This window comes from Canis aureus, chromosome 38 (assembly GCF_053574225.1).
Source record: "Canis aureus isolate CA01 chromosome 38, VMU_Caureus_v.1.0, whole genome shotgun sequence".
NCBI lineage: Eukaryota > Metazoa > Chordata > Mammalia > Carnivora > Canidae > Canis > Canis aureus.
The window spans coordinates 12,337,617-12,361,487 of NC_135648.1; the positions used below are offsets into that span (position 1 = coordinate 12,337,617).

Sequence of the window (23,871 nt, forward strand, 5' to 3'; positions counted from 1 at the left end):
TTCCAAAACATGTTTTTTGTCATTTTCAATGGGATAACAGAATACACACTAAAAAAAGTTGTCAACAATGTCAGGATTATAAACTGAAAAATTGAATTCAAGGACATTTTAAAAATTCATGCAATTGCAATCCTTAATAATATTAGGGAGGATACAAGGAAATTAGGCAGTAGTTCAAGTCTCATTTTGTTATAATAACTTAGGAAACAAGCCAGCCCCAAATGGCTTGAGTGACTGTGTCGTGCGCTCTGTGTTCTGGAAGGGAACTTTCCCTTTGGCAGTTGTCATTTGAAACTCAATCCAATCTCATAAGATATGGCATGTTTGCCTTATTCTTCCATAAGAAATGTTATAATTCTTCCTCATGTGAGTGCCAAGATTTTGAGAATGGCATGAAGTAATGCTCTGAGTCACTAAATCCTAAAAATACAGATGCCAAAGTTAAGACAGATAGAACATCTAAAGCATATTAATAGTATTAATATTAATAGGAGAAGGGGAAATGGGAAAAAGTCATTACTATTATTGTGGAGTCCTTAATATAGAGTCCTTGGATCCCTGGACTACCATGGATACATTTTAGGGCATCCATATATATTTTTCAATTGTATGTAGTAGTGTATCTGTGTATTTATTTGTTTATGTTTATTTGAGGGACGAGTTGTCAGTACCTTCATCAGACCCAAGAGCTGTACATGAGCCAAAAAAGATGAAAATTCTCTGTGTTGGGGAAAAGTAGGTCCACTTACCTTAAAACCAGCTTTGGCTATTAGCACAGATACATGTAATGTAAGTTTCTGGGGATATCACTGCACTTCCTTCTTGTTTCCTTTGAGCTCAGTGCATGAGTTGACATCTTTTCTGAGTCAGAGGTTGACTATTCTTTCTTTTTTTCCTTATCTACTGTGACTTAAGTTTAGATGAAATAGAAATAGCCCCACACCTGGATGATGCTTTTTAAAAAAGCATTCTGAGGTACTGGAGGAGGGTCTTAGAAATTATACTTAAAGTACATATGTAGAGAGATCCCAGTCTGCTCCTTATGCAAGGTGGGAACAAATTGGCTCCAATCTGCCCATCCACTGCCCCTGCCCTTCATATATTTGCTGATGTTCCTGGAGTACCTGCTACAGCCAACTAAATAGGTAATGCTGATGAGGTGAAAACACTTAAGAGAAAGTCCCTAGTATGACTCATGGCTTGAGAGATGTAGAACGCATTCAAGAAACACACATTCAGTGCTTGGGATTTTCTACATCCCTCTTACCTTCTTTCTTTCTTACTTTGCTATGTTCTTGGACTGAGAAACAGACTTAATTAAGCTGCAACAGGCAAGACATGGGAGGCCACCCAGAACAGTTCTCAAATTTCTCATGTGTGTGTGAATATCTCAGAGGTCTTTTTAAAAGGTAGATTCTGATTCAGGAAGTCTGGAATGAGGACCTAGATTCTGCATTTGTAAAAGTCCCCAGGTGATGCCATTGTGCTGATCTTTGGACCACTCTTTAATAACCAAGTTGTTAAAACACTATCAAAGGTGCATATGCAAAAGAAGCTGGATGTGAGTGTGTGTGTGAGAAAGAGGGGATAAACATGAGTGTGTTCTTATGCACAAGTATATATAACTGGACAGGAATGGGCTTACTCTGTTCTATCTTCTGAATCCCATCTTAAAATCAAATAGGTTTCTAAGTTTCCCATATGACTGAGCCTCTGTTAAATTATAGTCAAATTGTACTCTAAGCTGTGTCCTCAGAATTAGAGAATCTAAGTGATTAAAAAAAAAAAAAAACAGTAAGGGAATCTGAAAGTTGGCTGAAAACTGAAAATATAGTTGTAATTATATAAAAAGAAAGAAGAATGGTTGATGGTAATGCTCAATAAGGCATCAGTAGACTGCTGCAATAGAGCCAGAACAGAGAGAGATGATTAAGAGACATTAAAAAATAGATTAATAAGGCAGGAGACTAGGGGTTGAAATGAATTAGATGAAATGGAAAGGCATCAATGAAGGAAGTATTTCCAAGTCCGACCCAAAGAAGATGGAATCATGAGGAATAAGGACCCTACTCACGAAAATTGATTGTTCCGCCAGAGGGATAATTTTCAAGGAAATACATTTAAAAAATGGAGCAGACTATACTTTCTCTACATAATGTACCATTTCCTGCAGTTCATCAATGCTTTCTCATCTGCTCAGAACTAGGTATTTGTCATCAATTACCAAAACATGTCAAAAAGTCACTGTGTGAATTTTCCAGAAATATATTACCTTATATTTTGTGTTACCCACATATTAAGGTGTACAAATAGAAATAATGCACACTTCTTCAGCCTCTGAAAAGCTTGACCCTGAATAGTATGATGTATGGATATTGGCTATAAACATTAGGATGGTGAAGGGTATGAAAGATGGGAAGGTTGCCTAGAACTTAAAGAAAGACATGAAAACTTGGGCATAAGTTGTAGTCTCTCATTCAGAGACTTCAGGAGAGATGAGTAGTAATATTTCTCTTGCATCTGGAAAGCTGAGTATTAACTGTTTAACCTGAGAATGTAGAAGTTCAGATGCAAAGGATAGGAATAAAGATGCTAGGGTTTAAACGAGAAAGAAAGGGGAACATGGATCTGATCTATCAATAAAGGCTTCTACTGAAGGAGTTATGCAAGAAACAAGGTTATGACAAATTTCCTGGAGGTAAAGTGGATGGAGATATAACAGGTGAGGTTCCCACCTTCAGCCTAATTTGAGTTACATGTGTTTGAACACACCTGGCACCTCCTTGGGAATGAGCTTATCCCAAGGGCTACAGTATAAAAACTTGACCAAATAATAACATCCCAGGCACTTAGGGCTAGATTCAACAGTGAAAATGAAATTGGCAAGGATGTTAGGTAGTAATTAGATATTGATTTAATTAACACGTGTGGGGATAATATGCAAGATCCATTGCATTACTATCTGATAGGAGTTAGGATAACCTAAACAGATGTAACAAATAGACCCCCAAGTTACTAGTGGTCCAAACAATATAGGAGTTTATTTTCTGTGCATTTCACCCCTCCAAGGGAGCTGTTCCAGTTTAGTTGGTGGTGTTCCTCCAGAAGACAGTTCAGGGTCATAACCTACTTCCATTGCGTGGCTCTGCCTTCCTCTAAAAAAGGAAAAGATAATGTGGAGAAACAACTGTCACCTTTTGAAGGTTTTGGTCCAAAAGAGGCATACATCCCTTCTGTTATTTTGTTGGTAAGAGCTAGTTCCATGGCTACACTAGTTACATGGAGGGCTAGGAAAATGTTGTCCCTGGTTAGGGAGACACTTCCTAACTACAACTGTGTATTAGGAAAGAGGAGAATGGATATTGATGGAGAGCCAGCCATTTCTATTTAGAGCTCACATGACAGAAATAGCCCAAGAATGGGAAGGGCGCTCTCTTCTATGTGCAGAACTCATTGACTTCTGTTTAATGAAAACCCTGAGAATATAGCACCTCATCAGCACCTTGGGATTACCAGACCATCAATATTGGAAGAAGGTCTGCTTGGGAGTGGACCTTGTTCAAGGCAGAAGTTGGAAGTCTGCTAAAACTGTGCCAGCACCTGTCAGCAAAGGAGGTTTGGATCTAGATGGAAGGAGAACCAGCTTGCATGCAAGGTGAAAATACTTGTTCATGAGTACGTGTGAGAGAGAAGCCCCAGGGACAAGTGGATGAGAAGATAACTATGGCCTTTCTAGGTGCTCCCAGCTGAGGAGGCAAGTATAAAGAACAATAGTGCATCAAGGATGCTTAGGGACTATAGATTTTGAAGGCGGTTTTGGGAAAGGAGAAAAAATAAGTGGGAAGTATCAGAAAAGGAGACAGAACATGATAGACTCCTAACTCTGGGAAACGAACTAGGGGTGGTGGAAGGGGAGGTGGGCGGGGGATGGGGGTGACTGGGTGACGGGCACTGGGGGGGCACTTGACGGGATGAGCACTGGGTGTTATTCTGTATGTTGACAAATTGAACACCAATAAAAAATAAATTTATTAAACACAAAATATGAGTATTTTAAGACTTAGCAAGGGCAACCACCGTAGGATGGCAATATGTGTGTGTGTGTATTGTGTGTCTGTGCGTGTGTATCTTCTTGGGGTTATGATTAAAAGGTGAAAACATTTATTTCAATATCAGTATACACAAAGGTATGGTAAGTTTATTTTTAAAAATACTCGGTACATCACTGACCCTTTGTGTGTTTGTGTGTGTGTGTGTGTCTGTGTGTGTTTATGATACTAATTCATGCAGGACAGATTGTAGGCAGCCTCCTTTCTTCTGCCAAACTAATGTGCTGATCATTTCCAGAGGCAGATGCACTCCCAGTATCAAGGGAGAACCGGTGGCAAGGATGCTGGGTTCCTCAGTGTTATGCAGGATTGGGGAATATTTAAACTCCTGGTGAGCTGAAGGACTGGTCTCCACTTTTATCTACCTGCATGTGGTTTTGGTGCTGTGTATTAGAGTCCCACATTTTGAAATGTGTGAAACAGATTGGCAGGTATTTGACATATTGCTTAAAATGCGTGAGGATAAAAACTAGTCTGTAAATTCTCATAGGTTCTATTTGTTATGCATTTGTCATGTGTGAAGGATTATACTAAGCACTTTTAGTCAATTAATTCAGTCCTTACCAAAGTTGGTAAAGTAATTATTAATTTATCCATTGTGTGGTTAAGGACACAGAATCTCAGAGAAATTAGGTATCTCCTCCAAGATCACACAAGTAATAATGGGGTAGAGCAGAAATTCAAGACTCATATTATTTCTAAAGCTCAACTTGAGGTTAGAGCTGCTGGGTCTTAGTTAAACATCTGTTCTTAGCACTGAGACATAAGAGGAATCCACAGCTGATTGCTCATCTGGATATTTACATACTATCTAAAAGTAGGAAGGAAACACATCCATTTGTTTCAAGATTATTCCAAATCCTACTAATTTAATCCTGACCATTTTTTAGAATTTCTAAATATTTAGGAAATGAAAATGTGTACATAATTGGCAAATTAATTTCTTGGAACCGATATAATTCTCAAATGGAGATTTGGGTGATATTAAAGAGGTAACATAGCTCTCTTAGTACTTAGTTTATCCCAAAGATTCAGCATATTATATTACAAATAAGCTAATTTGAATATTTAGTAGAGCTATTTTCTTTTAGGCCTGATTTATTTAATTTCTTTATCATCTCATATGGACATCTTCCTCTCAATATATTTGAGATTTCCTTTTTCAGTGGTTCAGCAAACTAACATAATAGTAAGCAGGCATTCTATTGTGTAAATTCACCACAACTTTGATCACTTTTACCAAAATAAAACAAAAATGATTGTTAAATAAGTTAACTTTCCTAAAAGCATATTTCTGTACTACATTAACTATCAACATGGAGAATGTAGTTACTCATGTTGGAAATATGTTTTAAATGCTACCGTGAGATATTTCATATTGATAAAATAAAAACACTTTATTGTTTTATTAACACTTTATTATTAATAACTACTATATTAATTTTGCAGATTATAATAAGACTATACCGTATAGTTGTGGCATTCAGATGACATTTGTGAAATGTTCTAATTTAACATGGTGACATATACTGCATGCATCTTTCACAGGTTATAGCTTCTAATCTCTGAGCGAAAGAGACCTAAATCAGCCAAAAAAAAAGTTGGGGGGGATAATGCAATATGAAATTATACCCTTTTGAGAACTAGAAGGATTGTAATTATAGTACTTCCTCTTAAAACCATTCAAGTATGTAACATTGCTGGGAACAATAGTGTGTGGGAAACCTCTTTACACTCTTTCCATCTTGAACACTCAAAGTATTGAGAAAAAATGTATTCCATTCCTACTATCACTTTCCGCGTGCTTCAGTATTTTACCTTTTTGCATTACTCCTTAGAGATTGTGGTGGGGAAGTTTGGAAAGCAGTTTCTCGGAACTGCCTTTTGGAGGGGAAGGGAAGCTACAGAAATAGACCAGCCTGACAAATGACAGACATTGTAGAATGGAAAAGAAAACACATCTTGGTTTTACACCAATGTAGGAGCCTTTTTTTTCAAATGAGTATTTTCGACAGCTGAGCAAGATGATAAACAGCAGTATCACAAAACACTTAAATGGAAACAAGTATTATGATGTACATTATTCACTTGGCATTCTCTAATTCGTGATATTTATATGTGGCAGAAACCACCGCAGATTCATTTATTTATTTTTGAACTGGAATGAGTATCTTACAAAGGTAGCCTATTATATTAATGTGGACATTTCTTCTTAAGAGAATCAGAAGCTTAAGGAAAGATGTATCTATACCAGAAATATGAGTAGTTTTTAGGGTCCACATATCAGGGCTGAGCTAGCTCCTAGCAGGGAAAATATACTGTGTAAAGATTGATTGATAGACAGATGGTAGATGGATGGAGATAGATAGATAGATAGATAGATAGATAGATAGATAGATAGATAGATAGATAGATGATAGATAGATGTGTTTTTCCCTAAAAGCACCAGAAATGCTGCAAATGATTAGATGTTTCACAGGCATTCAGATCCAGGAAATAGAGAGATCCCCCCCTAAAATCAATAAAAACCGTTCAACACCTCGACATTTAATTGTGAAGCTTGCAAATTCCAAAGATAAGGAGAAGATCCTTAAAGCAGCAAGAGACAAGAAATCCCTGACTTTTATGGGGAGGAGTATTAGGGTAACAGCAGACCTCTCCACAGAGACCTGGCAGGCCAGAAAGGGCTGGCAGGATATATTCAGGGTCCTAAATGAAAAGAACATGCAACCAAGAATACTTTATCCAGCAAGGCTCTCATTCAAAATGGAAGGAGAGATAAAGAGCTTCCAAGACAGGCAGCAACTAAAAGAATATGTGACCTCCAAACCAGCTCTGCAAGAAATTTTAAGGGGGCCTCTTAAAATTCCCCTTTAAGAAGAAGTTCAGTGGAACAGTCCACAAAAACAAAGACTGAATAGATATCATGATGACACTAAACTCATATCTCTCAATAGTAACTCTGAATGTGAACGGGCTTAATGACCCCATCAAAAGGCGCAGGGTTTCAGACTGGATAAAAAAGCAGGACCCATCTATTTGCTGTCTACAAGAGACTCATTTTAGACAGAAGGACACCTACAGCCTGAAAATAAAAGGTTGGAGAACCATTTACCATTCGAATGGTCCTCAAAAGAAAGCAGGTGTAGCCATCCTTATATCAGATAAACTAAAATTTACCCCAAAGACTGTAGTGAGAGATGAAGAGGGACACTATATCATACTTAAAGGATCTATTCAACAAGAGGACTTAACAATCCTCAATATATATGCTCCAAATGTGGGAGCTGCCAAATATATAAATCAATTATTAACCAAAGTGAAGAAATACTTAGATAATAATACACTTATACTTGGTGACTTCAATCTAGCTCTTTCTATACTCGATAGGTCTTCTAAGCAAAACATCTCCAAAGAAACGAGAGCTTTAAATGATACACTGGACCAGATGGATTTCACAGATATCTACAGAACTTTACATCCAAACTCAACTGAATACACATTCTTCTCAAGCGCACATGGAACTTTCTCCAGAATAGACCACATATTGGGTCACAAATCGGGTCTGAACCGATACCAAAAGATTGGGATCGTCCCCTGCATATTCTCGGACCATAATGCCTTGAAATTAGAACTAAATCACAACAAGAAGTTTGGAAGGACCTCAAACACATGGAGATTAAGGACCATCCTGCTAAAAGATAAAAGGGTCAACCAGGAAATTAAGGAAGAATTAAAAAGATTCATGGAAACTAATGAGAATGAAGATACAACCGTTCAAAATCTTTGGGATGCAGCAAAAGCAGTCCTAAGGGGGAAATACATCGCAATACAAGCATCCATTCAAAAACTGGAAAGAACTCAAATACAAAAGCTAACCTTACACATAAAGGAGCTAGAGAAAAAACAGCAAATAGATCCTACACCCAAGAGAAGAAGGGAGCTAATAAAGATTCGAGCAGAACTCAACGAAATCGAGACCAGAAGAACTGTGGAACAGATCAACAGAACCAGGAGTTGGTTCTTTGAAAGAATTAATAAGATAGATAAACCATTAGCCAGCCTTATTAAAAAGAAGAGAGAGAAGACTCAAATTAATAAAATCATGAATGAGAAAGGAGAGATCACTACCAACACCAAGGAAATACAAACGATTTTAAAAACCTATTATGAACAGCTATACGCCAATAAATTAGGCAATCTAGAAGAAATGGACGCATTCCTGGAAAGCCACAAACTACCAAAACTGGAACAGGAAGAAATAGAAAACCTGAACAGGCCAATAACCAGGGAGGAAATTGAAGCAGTCATCAAAAACCTCCCAAGACACAAGAGTCCAGGGCCAGATGGCTTCCCAGGAGAATTTTATCAAACGTTTAAAGAAGAAATCATACCTATTCTCCTAAAGCTGTTTGGAAAGATAGAAAGAGATGGAGTACTTCCAAATTCGTTCTATGAAGCCAGCATCACCTTAATTCCAAAGCCAGACAAAGACCCCGCCAAAAAGGAGAATTACAGACCAATATCCCTGATGAACATGGATGCAAAAATTCTCAACAAGATACTGGCCAATAGGATCCAACAGTACATTAAGAAAATTATTCACCATGACCAAGTAGGATTTATCCCTGGGACACAAGGCTGGTTCAACACCCGTAAAACAATCAATGTGATTCATCATATCAGCAAGAGAAAAACCAAGAACCATATGATCCTCTCATTGGATGCAGAGAAAGCATTTGACAAAATACAGCATCCATTCCTGATCAAAACTCTTCAGAGTGTAGGGATAGAGGGAACATTCCTCGACATCTTAAAAGCCATCTATGAAAAGCCCACAGCAAATATCATTCTCAATGGGGAAGCACTGGGAGCCTTTCCCCTAAGATCAGGAACAAGACAGGGATGTCCACTCTCACCACTGCTATTCAACATAGTACTGGAAGTCCTAGCCTCAGCAATCAGACAACAAAAAGACATTAAAGGCATTCAAATTGGCAAAGAAGAAGTCAAACTCTCCCTCTTCGCCGATGACATGATACTCTACATAGAAAACCCAAAAGTCTCCACCCCAAGATTGCTAGAACTCATACAGCAATTCGGTAGCGTGGCAGGATACAAAATCAATGCCCAGAAGTCAGTGGCATTTCTATACACTAACAATGAGACTGAAGAAAGAGAAATTAAGGAGTCAATCCCATTTACAATTGCACCCAAAAGCATAAGATACCTAGGAATAAACCTCACCAAAGATGTAAAGGATCTATACCCTCAAAACTATAGAACACTTCTGAAAGAAATTGAGGAAGACACAAAGAGATGGAAAAATATTCCATGCTCATGGATTGGCAGAATTAATATTGTGAAAATGTCAATGTTACCCAGGGCAATATACACGTTTAATGCAATCCCTATCAAAATACCATGGACTTTCTTCAGAGAGTTAGAACAAATTATTTTAAGATTTGTGTGGAATCAGAAAAGACCCCGAATAGCCAGGGGAATTTTAAAAAAGAAAACCATATCTGGGGGCATCACAATGCCAGATTTCAGGTTGTACTACAAAGCTGTGGTCATCAAGACAGTGTGGTACTGGCACAAAAACAGACACATAGATCAGTGGAACAGAATAGAGAATCCAGAAGTGGACCCTGAACTTTATGGGCAACTAATATTCGATAAAGGAGGAAAGACTATCCATTGGAAGAAAGACAGTCTCTTCAATAAATGGTGCTGGGAAAATTGGACATCCACATGCAGAAGAATGAAACTAGACCACTCTCTTTCACCATACACAAAGATAAACTCAAAATGGATGAAAGATCTAAATGTGAGACAAGATTCCATCAAAATCCTAGAGAAGAACACAGGCAACACCCTTTTTGAACTCGGCCATAGTAACTTCTTGCAAGATACATCCACAAAGGCAAAAGAAACAAAAGCAAAAATGAACTATTGGGACTTCATCAAGATAAGAAGCTTTTGCACAGCAAAGGATACAGTCAACAAAACTCAAAGACAACCTACAAAATGGGAGAAGATATTTGCAAATGACATATCAGATAAAGGGCTAGTTTCCAAGATCTATAAAGAACTTATTAAACTCAACACCAAAGAAACAAACAATCCAATCATGAAATGGGCAAAAGACATGAACAGAAATCTCACAGAGGAAGACATAGACATGGCCAACATGCATATGAGAAAATGCTCTGCATCACTTGCCATCAGGGAAATACAAATCAAAACTACAATGAGATACCACCTCACACCAGTGAGAATGGGGAAAATTAACAAGGCAGGAAACAACAAATGTTGGAGAGGATGCGGAGAAAAGGGAACCCTCTTACACTGTTGGTGGGAATGTGAACTGGTGCAGCCACTCTGGAAAACTGTGTGGAGGTTCCTGAAACAGTTAAAAATATACTTGCCCTACGACCCAGCAATTGCACTGTTGGGGATTTACCCCAAAGATACAAATGCAATGAAACGCCGGGACACCTGCACCCCGATGTTTCTAGCAGCAATGGCCACTATAGCCAAACTGTGGAAGGAGCCTCGGTGTCCAACGAAAGATGAATGGATAAAGAAGATGTGGTTTATGTATACAATGGAATATTACTCAGCTATTAGAAATGACAAATACCCACCATTTGCTTCAACGTGGATGGAACTGGAGGGTATTATGCTGAGTGAAGTAAGTCAGTCGGAGAAGGACAAACATTATATGTTCTCATTCATTTGGGGAATATAAATAATAGTGAAAGGGAAAATAAGGGAAGGGAGAAGAAATGTGTGGGAAATATCAGAAAGGGAGACAGAACGTAAAGACTGCTAACTCTGGGAAACGAACTAGGGGTGGTAGAAGGGGAGGAGGGCGGGGGGTGGGAGTGAATGGGTGACGGGCACTGGGTGTTATTCTGTATGTTAGTAAATTGAACACCAATAAAAAAAAAAATAAAAAAAAATAAAATAAAATAAAATAAAAAAAAAATGATTAGATGTTTCATAAATGCTTTTTAAAAATTGCTAAAATTAGTATATTATCAGAATTTACATTCAGATGATTAGTAGTATGAATACTTCAGTATTGACTCAGCTCAGGAAGATGGTGTTTCTTTGATGCTTGGTGATGGACCTGTCAATAATTTAATGAGATGCATGATTAACTCAGGAGAAAAAAGAGACTGAATCCCAAGGAGTACTTGACTTAGAGCAGTGATAGAATAGGTAGCAAGTACTTAAAGCACTAATTCTTAAATCTTAGTGTTCATAAGAATCACCAGTGCAACTTTTTTTTTTTTTTTTTTTTTTACCAGTGAAACTTTTTAAAAAATGAAGATTCCTGATTCCTGGGCTCAACCTTCAGGGATTTTTAATTCTATAGGTCTGAGTTATCTGGTTGTGGATAATCAAAAAATTCAACTTTGGGATATCCTAAATATATGTTGTAGATTTGTGTATTCCAAAAATTTCAGTATTTAAAAATGCTATTGCTTGATTGAGATGAATATTTTGAAAACTATGAATATATAGGTTTTTTTACGTGAGTGAAGAAGAATTTGGAGCATGTAGTCTATAATTCTCTACCAAAATTGAGTAGAAAGTGTTTTTAAAACTCCTGTTATATTTGACAGTATTTCCTAGATACATTTCAGTTACATAACAACTGACTTTAATTGATTTACTTAATCAATTAACATATTTCTTAGGCATGCTATGATGTACCAGGCGCTGTGCTAGTCAAGATGTACATAATAGTGAATAACAGAAACAGAAACCAATGAATTAAATTGATCTTGCCTGAAATGCCTTGTTTACTATCATTATTTTAAAAGAAACTTTGTAAAGATTTATTTTTTTTTCATTGCCAATGACAAACCCATCTTGACTTTAGGATTTCTGTTCTTTAGGTGTGTATTGCTTTAACTGTCAGTTGTGCCTGCCCACTCTCATTAATTTCTCCTAAGTGTGGGGCTTTGCCATAGAAGTGTGTCCAGGTTAGTCTGTTTTGAAAGCTCATGGAAACTGGATTACTCCAGACTTTAATTCCCACGGCAGATCTCTTGCAATTACTGCTGCTGGGTCAATGAAATCCTTTTCCGATTCAATTGCCCATTCTCAAATTGGTGCACTACATCTTGGGTTCTCTAGTTTTTAGGTCCTCCAGAAGTTATATGCTCTGTGACTTCTCTCTGCTTTCTCCCCCACAGATAGTGATACCATGCAGATCTTGTGACTATTGATGGTTTGTTCCCATTTGCTACATTTTTGGAGGTATCTCGGGATAGCTGGTCACCTAGTTTTGTTATAAATATTCATGACTTTTTTTTTATTTTGCTATTTAATTCTGTTGGTATGTTAGGATTTGGAAAAGCTTAAGGATTCTGTGGACATATAATCATTGCTCCTGATTCGTCTGGGGTCTGTTTCAACTTTTATTGCCTAACGTAAATGTATAGAATATATGGGAAAAAGTCAAGCCCAAGAAAGCTCTTGTTATTTGCCATCTTATGTCATGGTACCCATTTCACCTCCTTTTTCAACCTACTTTATTCATCAAAGCCTATCTTTCCTTCCACTTTTCACCTATTCACCATATTGCTCAACTGTACTAACTCAGCTTTTCCTGTACTTATCCAAACTCAGTTTGTTATGGGTAATGTAAGTCTCTTAGAAAACCAGAAAAGAGGCCCTAAACAAGTAGAAATGAATGATAAAATGACTGTTCATCAGGTAAGCAGCCAGGCATCAATGTGAAGCTATTTCCTGAACCACAAGACTGATGATGGGAAAGGAAAACAAAGCTAATGAAACACAGAATAAATAGATGAAAGAGGGAAAGGAAAGCTGAAAAATTAGCCAGATAGAAATTGGATACAAAGTAGTGAAAATGAATAAACTCAAAGTTCCTTCAAAAGGAATTCATCAATTAAAAGAAGAGAAAATGCAAGTTGCCAACATTAGAAATTGTTAAAAAAAAAAAAAAATGGACCTCACAGCGTATTCTACAAACGTCCAGATAACATGAATAACTCTCTCCTAATTTGATATCTTTGATAAAATGGGAAGCTAACATGAAGCTAACACGAGAAGAAATAGAACATTAATACAAATCAAAGAAGAAATAGAAAATCTGAATACTTTGTATAAGTTAAAAACATTGAGTTTGTAATCACAATTCAAATTTCAAAATTCCTCTTTCAAGAAGGAAAACTTCAGGCCCACATGACTTCACTGGTGAATTCTGTGATAACATAAAGGAATAAATCTTATCAGTCCTATATAAACTTTTAGAAAACTGAGGAATAGTATACACTTGCCAACTCATTTTGTGAGGGCTACCTAACAATAATCCCATAACCTGACAAACCACTTAAAAATAAGTCCATTTGAGCATTCCATGTTAACATAGATGCCAAATAATAATAGCAAGTCAGTCCTGCAATGAGGTAACACATCAAGATTGATTGGCATTTATTTCAAGAATGCAAGGTTGGTTTAATTTTTGAAAATCAGTTAATGCAATAAACCTCCTAAATCCCGTATAATAATCTCAATAGGTGTTGAAAAACTTTTGAAAAAAATCAAAACACTTTCATGATAAATGTGGTCTTCACTCTATAAATAGAAGAGAAATTCTTTAAACTGAAAAGAGCATCTGAAAGAATCTTCAGCTAACATCGTACTTAACAATAAACATTAAACATTCCCTAAGATCAGGAATAGAACAAGGACCTTTTCTCTTACAATTTTTAAAAATATTTTATTATTTATTCATTAGAGACACACAGAGAGAGGCAGAAACATAGGCAGAGGGGGAAACAGCCTCCCTGTGGGGAGCCCAATGCAGAACTCGATCCCAGGACCGGGATCATGCCCTGAGCTGAAAGCAGTTGCTCAACTGCTGAGCCACTCAGGCATTCCTCTTCTTACAATTTCTATTCAGTATTGTAACAGAGATCAGACGTAGTGCAAAATGAAAAACAGAAAAGGCAAACATAGCTGCAAAACAAATCCATGTGCAATGTTTCTAGCCAGATTGCTTCCATCCAGTCCTTCCTATAGAAACTCTGAGACTATCACTGAGGTAGCATATATTATGAGGGGCTAGAGAAGCATGTTGAGGCAACATCATGGAATTTGGACTTTGTTCAGTAACAATAGGAAGCTATTGAATACCCATGAGCACAGAAGTGACATAGTGGTGTTTCTAGTGTGGAGAGGGGAGTGGAAGCAGTCCACCCAACGAGGAAGAGTAATGTATCACAAGGATTGTTTGGAATTGCTAGCACCTGGTGATAATAAAAATCAAAACAAATTTTATTTTATTTATTTTATTTTATTTATTTTATTTTATTTACAGAAAGTGTGTCCTCTTCTCTAAATCTAACACATCTACAAAATACCACAGGAGTATCATGATCAGAATTGCTGTGGATGAAAATTAATTTGATAGTTTAATTAAATAGGTTAGGGGAGAGGAACATATTCATAGAAATCATTCTATATGTTCATGCTGGGTACTGTTTGCAATTCTGAGGGAAGAAGTGGTGGGAACTGGGAGGTATTTCTCTTATAATATCTTATATGACTTACAAGGTGCATACTGTATGTGAGCAAACATTTATCGAGTAATGATGTGAATCCATGAGTTCCTCAACAGGGAAAATACAAGTTAAAGAATTTCTACAAAAGAAAAGTCTATAGTCTCTATAAAAGAAAAGACTCTTCTAAAGAATGTACTCACTGCTTAGAAGATGTCTTTTTTGCCCTCATTTGTATTTCTTTTTTGTTCAAACAATACCCTCCAATCCACCTTAATGTCCAGGATAGACTTCCTGTTCTTAAACTTTTGAGTTTGCTTTTCAAATTCTTACTCTGCTTGGCAACATCAACATTATCTCATTGGCTGTTAGTGAGTTCAGTGAGAACATATAATCTATAGCACAGTAGATTTTTTTCTACCACCAGGCAAATGAGTACATAGGAAGACATCTATTTCTGCTGTTTTAAAAGTGTTGCTTTAAGTTACTTAAAATATACTCTCTGTTACATAGAGAGCCTCTGCTAAATATTGGCTGTGTTCACCCAATTTATTAATTTTGAAATCATACTTCATATTTTCTTAAACACAAAAGAATTATATATGGATTATCCAAAGCCTTGAATTCACCCTGACGGAATTTCATCCGTTAATGTAGAAGAGAGCTGAAAAGGTGAATTATTGCAGAATCTTACTCTTTTTGACTGTCACTAATATCCCTGTCAAATTCATTGTTCATATCGTCACACAATGGGCTGTGTGCTACATAGCCTGGCCCAGCAGGCTTTTGTGGTATGGTCCAAAATGGAGAAGTCCTGAGTGTGATCACAAGGCAATGTATAGCAGCCATTAGCAAACATCAGTGCTATTCAGAGAAATTCACAAAATGATAACTGGAATGCTTGCCTGATTCTGCTCTGTGCATCCATCTGTCCATCTCCTCATGGGGAGATGCCATTACCTTGACTTCCTGCTTCTATCATTAGATTTGTGACTTATCACAAGCAGAGTGAATTTAACATGGTGGCCATGAGCATGGATTTGGGAGGTAGGCCACTTCCTACCTGTCTGTCTATGATTTGGTTTCTTTTTCTGTAAAATTAAGTCTCATGCATTTCACAAGTGGTAAAATGGCTGAAACTCCTACTATTGTGGGGCTTCCATTGTAATGGAGCTTGGGGAGTCGACGAGAAAGGCCAATATCAGGCAATGTAAAAAGAAGTAAGTTTATGTATTAAATTAAGTGCTATGGAAGAAATTGGACAGTATAGGACACCTCGGGAGTGCTATTGTAGGGAAAGGACTTGCTATTTGGGATATATAGTCAAGACAGGTCTCATGAAGAAGGTGACATTTGACTATAGACCAGAAGGAGGTTTGTTAGGTTGAAATCTGGGAGAAGAGTCACAGGTAGAGGGGGTATCCTATGCAAGCATCCTGAGGTGGGAACATCCCTAATATGTTCAAGGAACATAAAAGATCCTATGTAGCTGGAGTGGAATGAATAAAAGAGAGAAGATGAGGAACATCCAAACTGTTCAGGGTCCTTGCGCAGGATGCAAATGATTGGCCTTTTTACTTTTTTGCCTGCCACACATCCATCAGGTATTCTAGAAGGGTGAATAAAGTTTAACTATTAGTCACTTGATGAATTTACCATCTACTATTTGTTCAATACCAGTATGAAATATACAAAGTAATCATCATATCTTACCTTTACCAAGCACTCACTATGATCCAGAGATGATACTAGATACTTTTATTTTGATAGTCTCAGTTAATCCTGACAACAGATTGTAGATATAATTATGCTCATTTTATACACAAATAAACTAAGATTTAGGTAGATTTAGAGAGCAAAGTAATTATGCCACGTCCAAATGATTAAGGAATTTAGGTGAGATACACAATAGGAGCGAGTGTTATATTCTAAGGCATAATTGCGTAGTGCATGAACACGCAAGATTGCAGCCATACATACAGCCCTTGGTTTCCATTTGGGGTCGGTCTTGGAAAAGTCACTTAATTTTCCTTTGGAAGTATAGTGCCTCACAGGATTATTTGATAATAAATAGGAAAAAATACACAAAACATTGTAGCGCTCTGTCTGCAATATTATAACTAACTGTTCAAAAAATTGTTGCTGATGTTGCTATAAGCAAAGGAATGCTTGAGAAAATCAAAGGCTCATTTACTCAAAATGAACCTATTGGGTACCTGCTATGTGTCAGGCATCCTGTTGGGTCTGTGGGTGGTAGAAATGTGCACAAGGTCATGGCCCTTTGATTACTGGGCCAATACAGTACACTGGGAAGACATACTTTCAGATTGGCATATGATGATTATAAGTTAGGACCTGGAAAATGGTAGGATGGCATAATAGAGCAACAAATGCTGTAGGGTAACAGAAGAGGGAAACATGCTTTAACTTAGGAGGAACTCAGTATTGGAAAAGGCTAGAAATGGCAGACACCAACTTCCCAAAGAAGAGGCCATACTACCTGGTAAGTTGGGGCCTGTACTTGACTTTTCCTTCCCTTGCGTTATATTATCAATGTGGATGCCTGTGCTTTGTCCTCCCTTTAAGCAAATAAACATAATGTTATTTTTTCCATTTCAAAACTCTTTTGATACTTATTTATCTCCACAACCCTCTTTATGGATCTTTCCTCTATCCATATTTGTTCACTTGATGATACTTAATATCAAATGTTGTCAATACACAGGCAATGCTGAAGTGAATTCCCCAATATTTTCAATTTAAGACTCAATATCTCAATTAAAGACTAACAGATATCTCAAATGTGTCCCAAAAGGATCTTCTGGTTCCCTCCAAATCTGCTTCATTCATAGCCTTTCCCATCTTAATTAATGGCAACTCTATCCTTCCAGTTGTTCATGTCAAAAGCTATGATATCATTTTTGAATCGTCTTTCTCTTAGCAGCTATCTATAACTCACCAGCAAACCATGTTGACTCTATCTTCAAAAATATCCATCATCTTTTATTCTGCCTATATTTAATAATGTAATAATGATACAATAATTTAATATTGAATAATTCCTTTGCTTATATCCATTTAGCTTTCTACACATCTGTCCCTAATTATCCCTCAAAATGCTGACATCTTTGCTACATGCATAATTATAAGGATTTTTTAATTTTTAAATATGTCCAAGTAAAATTATTCCATCTGTACAGCCCCACCTCCTTCTCTGAATGTTCCATTCTTTGGATCTAATCTGGACCAGTGGCTGTTTGGGCCTCCTATTCAGCTATTAGCCTGAGACTTTCCACATGCTTCTGAATCTTCATCTCCTTGATCCCATGCCTTGCATTGTCATTGCTATTGTTTATTATTTTATCTGTGGAATCATATCTCCCATTAGCTTCCTGAGAGAGGGAGTTATGTTTTTTAAATCCTTCCAAATCTGAAAAATGACTTTTTTTTTTTTCTGCATTGGTAACAAATAGTTTGGCCTGGTATTGAATTCAAGATTGGAAAATAATTTTACTCATAATTTGGAAGTTATGATATAATGTTCTGAGTTACAATGATATTATAGAACACTGCAGTGATATTCTATATTTCTTTTATATGGGATTTATTGTTTGGCTGGAAATTTTTGTACCTTTTGCTTATTTCTGCTATTTGAACGTTTTATGGGATATTATGTATATTATTCCCCCCCAACCCATTAATTTTGCTAGCATATAGTGAGCCCTTTTAAACTGTTGCTTAATGTCTGGAAAAATACTTATTTTGTATTAATTCTTTGGCAATTTCATCTCTCATTTTTTTCTACTTTTGTCCTTCTGGAAATGCTCTATTTTTGTTTTGTTTTTCATCTCTATCCTTTTTAGTTTTAAGAGTTTTCTCAACTTTCTCTTTCAATCTTCTTCTTGAGATTTTTATTTTTCCTATTGTATTACTTCCTTCTTATATTGTTTCTTTCTTAAGACTTTTTGTTTTAAAAAAAAAAAAAAAGACTTTTTGTTTTTTGTGTTTTTAAGTGAATACAACTTTTCTTCCTGGGGATAATAATTATAGGAGTGTGTGTATGTATGCAAGTATGTATGTATTTATGTATTTATATTGAGGTGTACTTGGCATTCAATGTTATATTAGTTTCATGTGTATGGCATAGTGATTTGGCAACTATCTACATTATGCTGTGCTCACCACAAATTTAGCTACTACCTGTTACCATTCAATACTATTATAATATCATGAACTATAGTCCCTACTGTTGTGCCTTTCATCCTGAGACTTATTCAGGGCTATATTGTTTAACTGGGTTAGTGTAAAAGTATTCTACCCAAAAGCATAGAAACAGAAAAGTGTGGTATCTGACTTTTTAGAAGTGTATTTTTAAAGGGGAGAAGCACACCCTTCTCTCTGCTTCTTGGTGGACAGAATTGGTTTTAGCATATAAGTAGATTTAAATGCCATCATATAAATGAAGCTGAGGGTGCCTGGGTGGCTCAGTCAGTTGAGCATCTGACTCCTGATTTTGGCTCAGGTCGTGATTTCAGGGTCCTGGGATCCAGCCCCACATTGGGCTCTCTGCACTCAGCGGAGAGTCTGCTTGAGGCTTCTCTCTCCTTCTCCCTCTGCCCCTCCATGTGCATGCTTCTCTCTCTCTAAAATAAAAATAAATAAATATTAAAAAATAAATGAAGCTGAGTCGTGTAGAAGTAAATTTGTACTTTCAGGTGAATTTTGAGAAACTGATTAAAATGAAAACTTTTAAAAAAATTAAAGAACTTTTATCACTTACTATTAAACTACATTTTAAGGAATAGCTTACTTAAAGAAAGTATAATTTATATGTATTATACAAACTTGTAGGTTCTGGAAATGGTAGTAAAATTGTTTTATCTTATTTGAAGGAGAGCGTGTAATCAGAGATCTATTAGATTTTTGTGACTATATAAAACACATACCCATCAATAAATGCCATATATTTTTGCAGACCAAATCAAATCTCTGTCTTGAGTAATGATCTGGATTCCATGGGACTCAGTGAAAGTGGAGACAGGGAACGTAGCTGGGTACAAAGAGATAATTCATGGTCTTTGCATATCTTTATGGACCTATATATATATATCCTTGATATTGAGGTTCATTGTTATCTTTTAAGATTTATTTATTTATTTATTTATTTATTTATTTATTTATTCATTCATGAGAGAGAGAGAGGGAGAGTGAGAGAGAGAGGAAGAGGCAGAGACACAGGCAGAAGGATGCAGGCTCCATGCAGGGAGACTGTCGCAGAACTTGATCCCGGGGCCTCCAAGATCACTCCCCGGGCTGAAGGCAGCACTAAACCACAAGCCACTGAGGCTGCCCAAGGTTCATTATTATGTACAATCACACTTGGTGCATGTATACACTTCTATTTTTCAGAGTATTAAACATTTTCATATAAATTATTTTAGCCTTAAATAATGATTCCAGTGTATTCCCTATAACTCAGATGAGGAAAATGAGGCAGTGATAGATTTCTTAAAATTCCTTAATTAAAAAACCTTCTCTACATCTTTGTAACTGAATCCCAACCTGATATTTTTGAGTACACCTGCGATTAAAGGTAAATCAAGCCATACCTTTCTACATGTAGGTTACTTTCCTTTGTGACAACCCTGCCACCAGTTGTGGAGAGCTAGATTAAGTTCGTGTGAAAGGAAATCAGGGGGAGAAATGCCAGTGACTTTCTAGGAGATTTGATTTGATGTCTACATTGGCATCTCTTTTTCAAGTCCTAAGTTATTTTTAAATTTCTCATATTTTTCATGTTTTATATGCACATGTTCCCTTCTGAAAAGTTTAGGCTCTTAATTATCTCTTTTTAATGAACATAGTATTATTTATGTATAGTAGATAAGCATTATATATTCTGTATATTTCATTTTCAAACAGTAGTTTGAGAAGAATGCTCCTTTTTCAGGTGTTCTTTTACTTGACAGTACTCTGAAACAAATAACTATTTTTGCATTTTCTACCGCACTATAAATCAGCTAAATATACCAAAAGTGACTAAGTCATGTTACAAATGAACCATAAATATGCTGAAATATTCCTAAAAGCAGAATTTTTGTTGTTGTTGTTAGAGTCATCAGGGTTCGTATCCGGAGGCACAAATGGTTCTATTAACAAAGAACTTTATTTTAAACATTGTAAAGACCTTGACAGGATGATATTCCCGTAGAAAGATCTGTCCTTAATTTAAGTACCTGGCATGGATCAAGCAAGTTTGGGTCAACGGGATAGTAGGTGAGGGGGAGCAAAACAGAGAGGTAAAAGCGTGAGACCAAATTAACTGCTGGCTCTTTTCTATTTTCAATCTCCACACGACTATATTTTGCTTTTTCTCTCTGGTGCTTTAGTGCTTAATTCCACCTTTCACTTTTAGTCACATGCTGCTGACTTCTTTGGGGTTTATTTTCACTCGGTTCTATATCTTCACCCTGCTGAAGCTTTCCATGTTTTGTGTCAGGAGGAAAAGTACCTTATTACCTTCTTGTCTGTTTAAAGTTTTTTCCTCCCTCCCTTCCTGTCTTGTACCTAATGAGCAAATTATCTAAAAATAGATACGTTCATCATTCTACAAAATGTTGTATCTTCTCTAGATTGGAGGCCAGTGTAATTGTAAGAGACATGTGTCTGGCAGACAGTGCAATCAGTGCCAAAATGGATTCTACAATCTACAAGAGTCGGATCCTGATGGCTGCAGTGCCTGTAACTGCAGTACCTCTGGGACAGTGGATGGAGATATTACCTGTCACCAAAATTCAGGCCAGTGCAAGTGCAAAGCAAATGTTATTGGTATGTGTAATGCAAAAGTTTACAGTCACATCTCTATTACCATCTGGAATAAAATTCTCTATTTGATTTCTTAACTGGAGAGTAAAGCAAATTTCCTGGCTCAAGGCAAGCTGGAAAAAAAAAAAAAAACAATTTGGATGAAATTAACTGTCTAAAAATGATTAAATTAATAATTCTATCAAACTACAGCTTGAAGCTTAGTTTAATCAACCCTTTAGAAGTTTCTTTATTCTGCAGATGCATTAGTTCACATGGTCCCGTACTAATAAGTCATAGAAAAATATAATTTGCTTACTGCATAGATATTTCTTTTAGAAAATTAGCACTTTTTCAAAATGTTTTACACTTAATGAGTTCTAAGCAAATCATTTCCATGCTAGTTTTCTTAATAGACCAAAATAAATGGATTTTTTCAAAATATTCTGTGCTACAGGGTCCTTTGTGATAAATCTTTCCATTTTTTTTCTATTATATTTCTTTGAACTGTTCCTATGAAATGCAAAATAAGTCAACATAATTCCACAGATCATGTATATTGGTAGGGTTAGTTATAAAAGGCCACATAATTTTAATTTTGTAATTCAGTGCCAAGCTGATTATAATAAACAGCTACCTTCGGTGTTATTTATCATTTTTTTTATACAAGACCTGCTTTTTTGTTTGTTACTCCCACAGGTATTTTTCAGAAATTAGATTTGATTATAGCAATTTATTACATCCAGCATTTTTGAGGGGAACCATGGCCACATAAGGACAAAATTTATCAAGTGCCCAAAATGCACTATGTACATAATGCACTTTGAAATGTTGATATATGAGAATATTATGAGAGGAAAGTTTCCTGATGAAGTGAGTCTTGTATTTTAACTGAACATGTCTTGGTTCACATAGGAAGTTTAAAAAAGACCTTTGCCTTTCTATTGTCATTCAAGACACCAAGTCTTCCGTGGTTTTTCTAACACTAACCTGAACCTTATAATAATGAAAACATGCCTGGCAGTCACACACACACAAATGCATACACATATATATACACATACAGATGAACATATTCTGAAGAACATTTTCATTTCTGTACTATAACTCTGGAGCTAATTCTTTATCTTTTCTATAGGTAGATATCCATACCTCACTTTATACAATTCAACCAGACAGGCATTTCATTTTAGTTTAATAAAAAAAATAGCGACATGGCTAATGATAGTACACAAGATTTCCCTGGTTTAAAGAAAGATTACATCAAAACCTTTAACACAGCCTGCCTTTATGCATTTCAAGCTTACATAAACTAACTTTTTCGGAAAAAAGAATATGTAACTTGCAAAGAGCAACGTGTCTCTTTATAAGTGCTATCTGTGATGCTAAATGAATTCCAAGACCTTTGAATTCAATCTCTGTGTCATCCTTTGTTCCTTAATATGATATATGTTTTAAATTCATGATCTGAAAACAAAATTGAAGGAGAGATGTTAGACAATGAAATGTTTATTTTTCTGTATCAATGAAATCTTTCCTGTGATGCTTAAATCCCAGAGCTTAAGAAAAGAGGGTAAATCAAAATTTACCCTTTACTTAGAATTTGTTATGACCTCCCTGCCATTTATGGTTTTTGTTGATCCAGATAGTTTTCTGCAGGAAAATATGAATACATATATTTTTGAAGATTAAATCATCATTGTGATATTATTTCTAGTTATTTCTGTACATCCAGCATTTTTAATAAAAATGTAAACTCGATATGTGTATAAATTCATTTCTTTTCTTAACAAGATTAGCAAATGCCCTCATTCAATTTTACCTTGTTAATAAGAAAAAAAGCTGAAAATACCAGTGTATGTTGTATACGCTTCAGAAAGCAAACTGTGAGAGTTAACAAAACTGTTAAATCTTACTAATGATTCTATCACCAGTAAAATACATTAGCACCAATAATTTTATTAAAGTAGGTCATTCATCTAGAATAAAAAGGGAGAAGAATGTGAATTAAATGCCAAGTGTGCTAACTCGCCTGCACTTGTTAACACCGAATGTGATGCCCTGTAGGCCTTCCTGAGTATCGTTAGGAATAGATTGCCTGTCAGGAATATGTATGGCATATTCAAATAAGCACTGCGCATATTTTTAAAACTGATATGATATGAATCCATGTAGACCAATTTTAATAGTTCAAAATGAGTCATAATTCTTGTTAACAATACAGTTATTTTTAAAATTTGCAGCAATAGTGGTCCTTTTTTATTTTCCTTATTGAAATTAAATGATATGCCTTAGGTGAGTCATTCATCACTGTTAAAGAACTTGCCTTCCATTGGAGTTCTTGAATTTTTATCCATATATATACATATATATTATGCATTTCCTTCCAGTTTAAGAAATGCTTTTCTACA

General features: G+C 36.1%; 1 protein-coding gene across 1 annotated transcript in view; it reads left to right on the forward strand.

The window, feature by feature from the left end:
- Positions 1-23,871, forward strand: part of USH2A (usherin) — a 693,391-nt gene that overhangs the window by 108,775 nt on the left and 560,745 nt on the right. Inside the window, exon 11 of the mRNA XM_077886665.1 lies at positions 21,289-21,484. Within this exon, the coding sequence (XP_077742791.1) occupies positions 21,289-21,484 (196 nt within the window). The remainder of the gene's footprint in view (positions 1-21,288; positions 21,485-23,871) is intronic.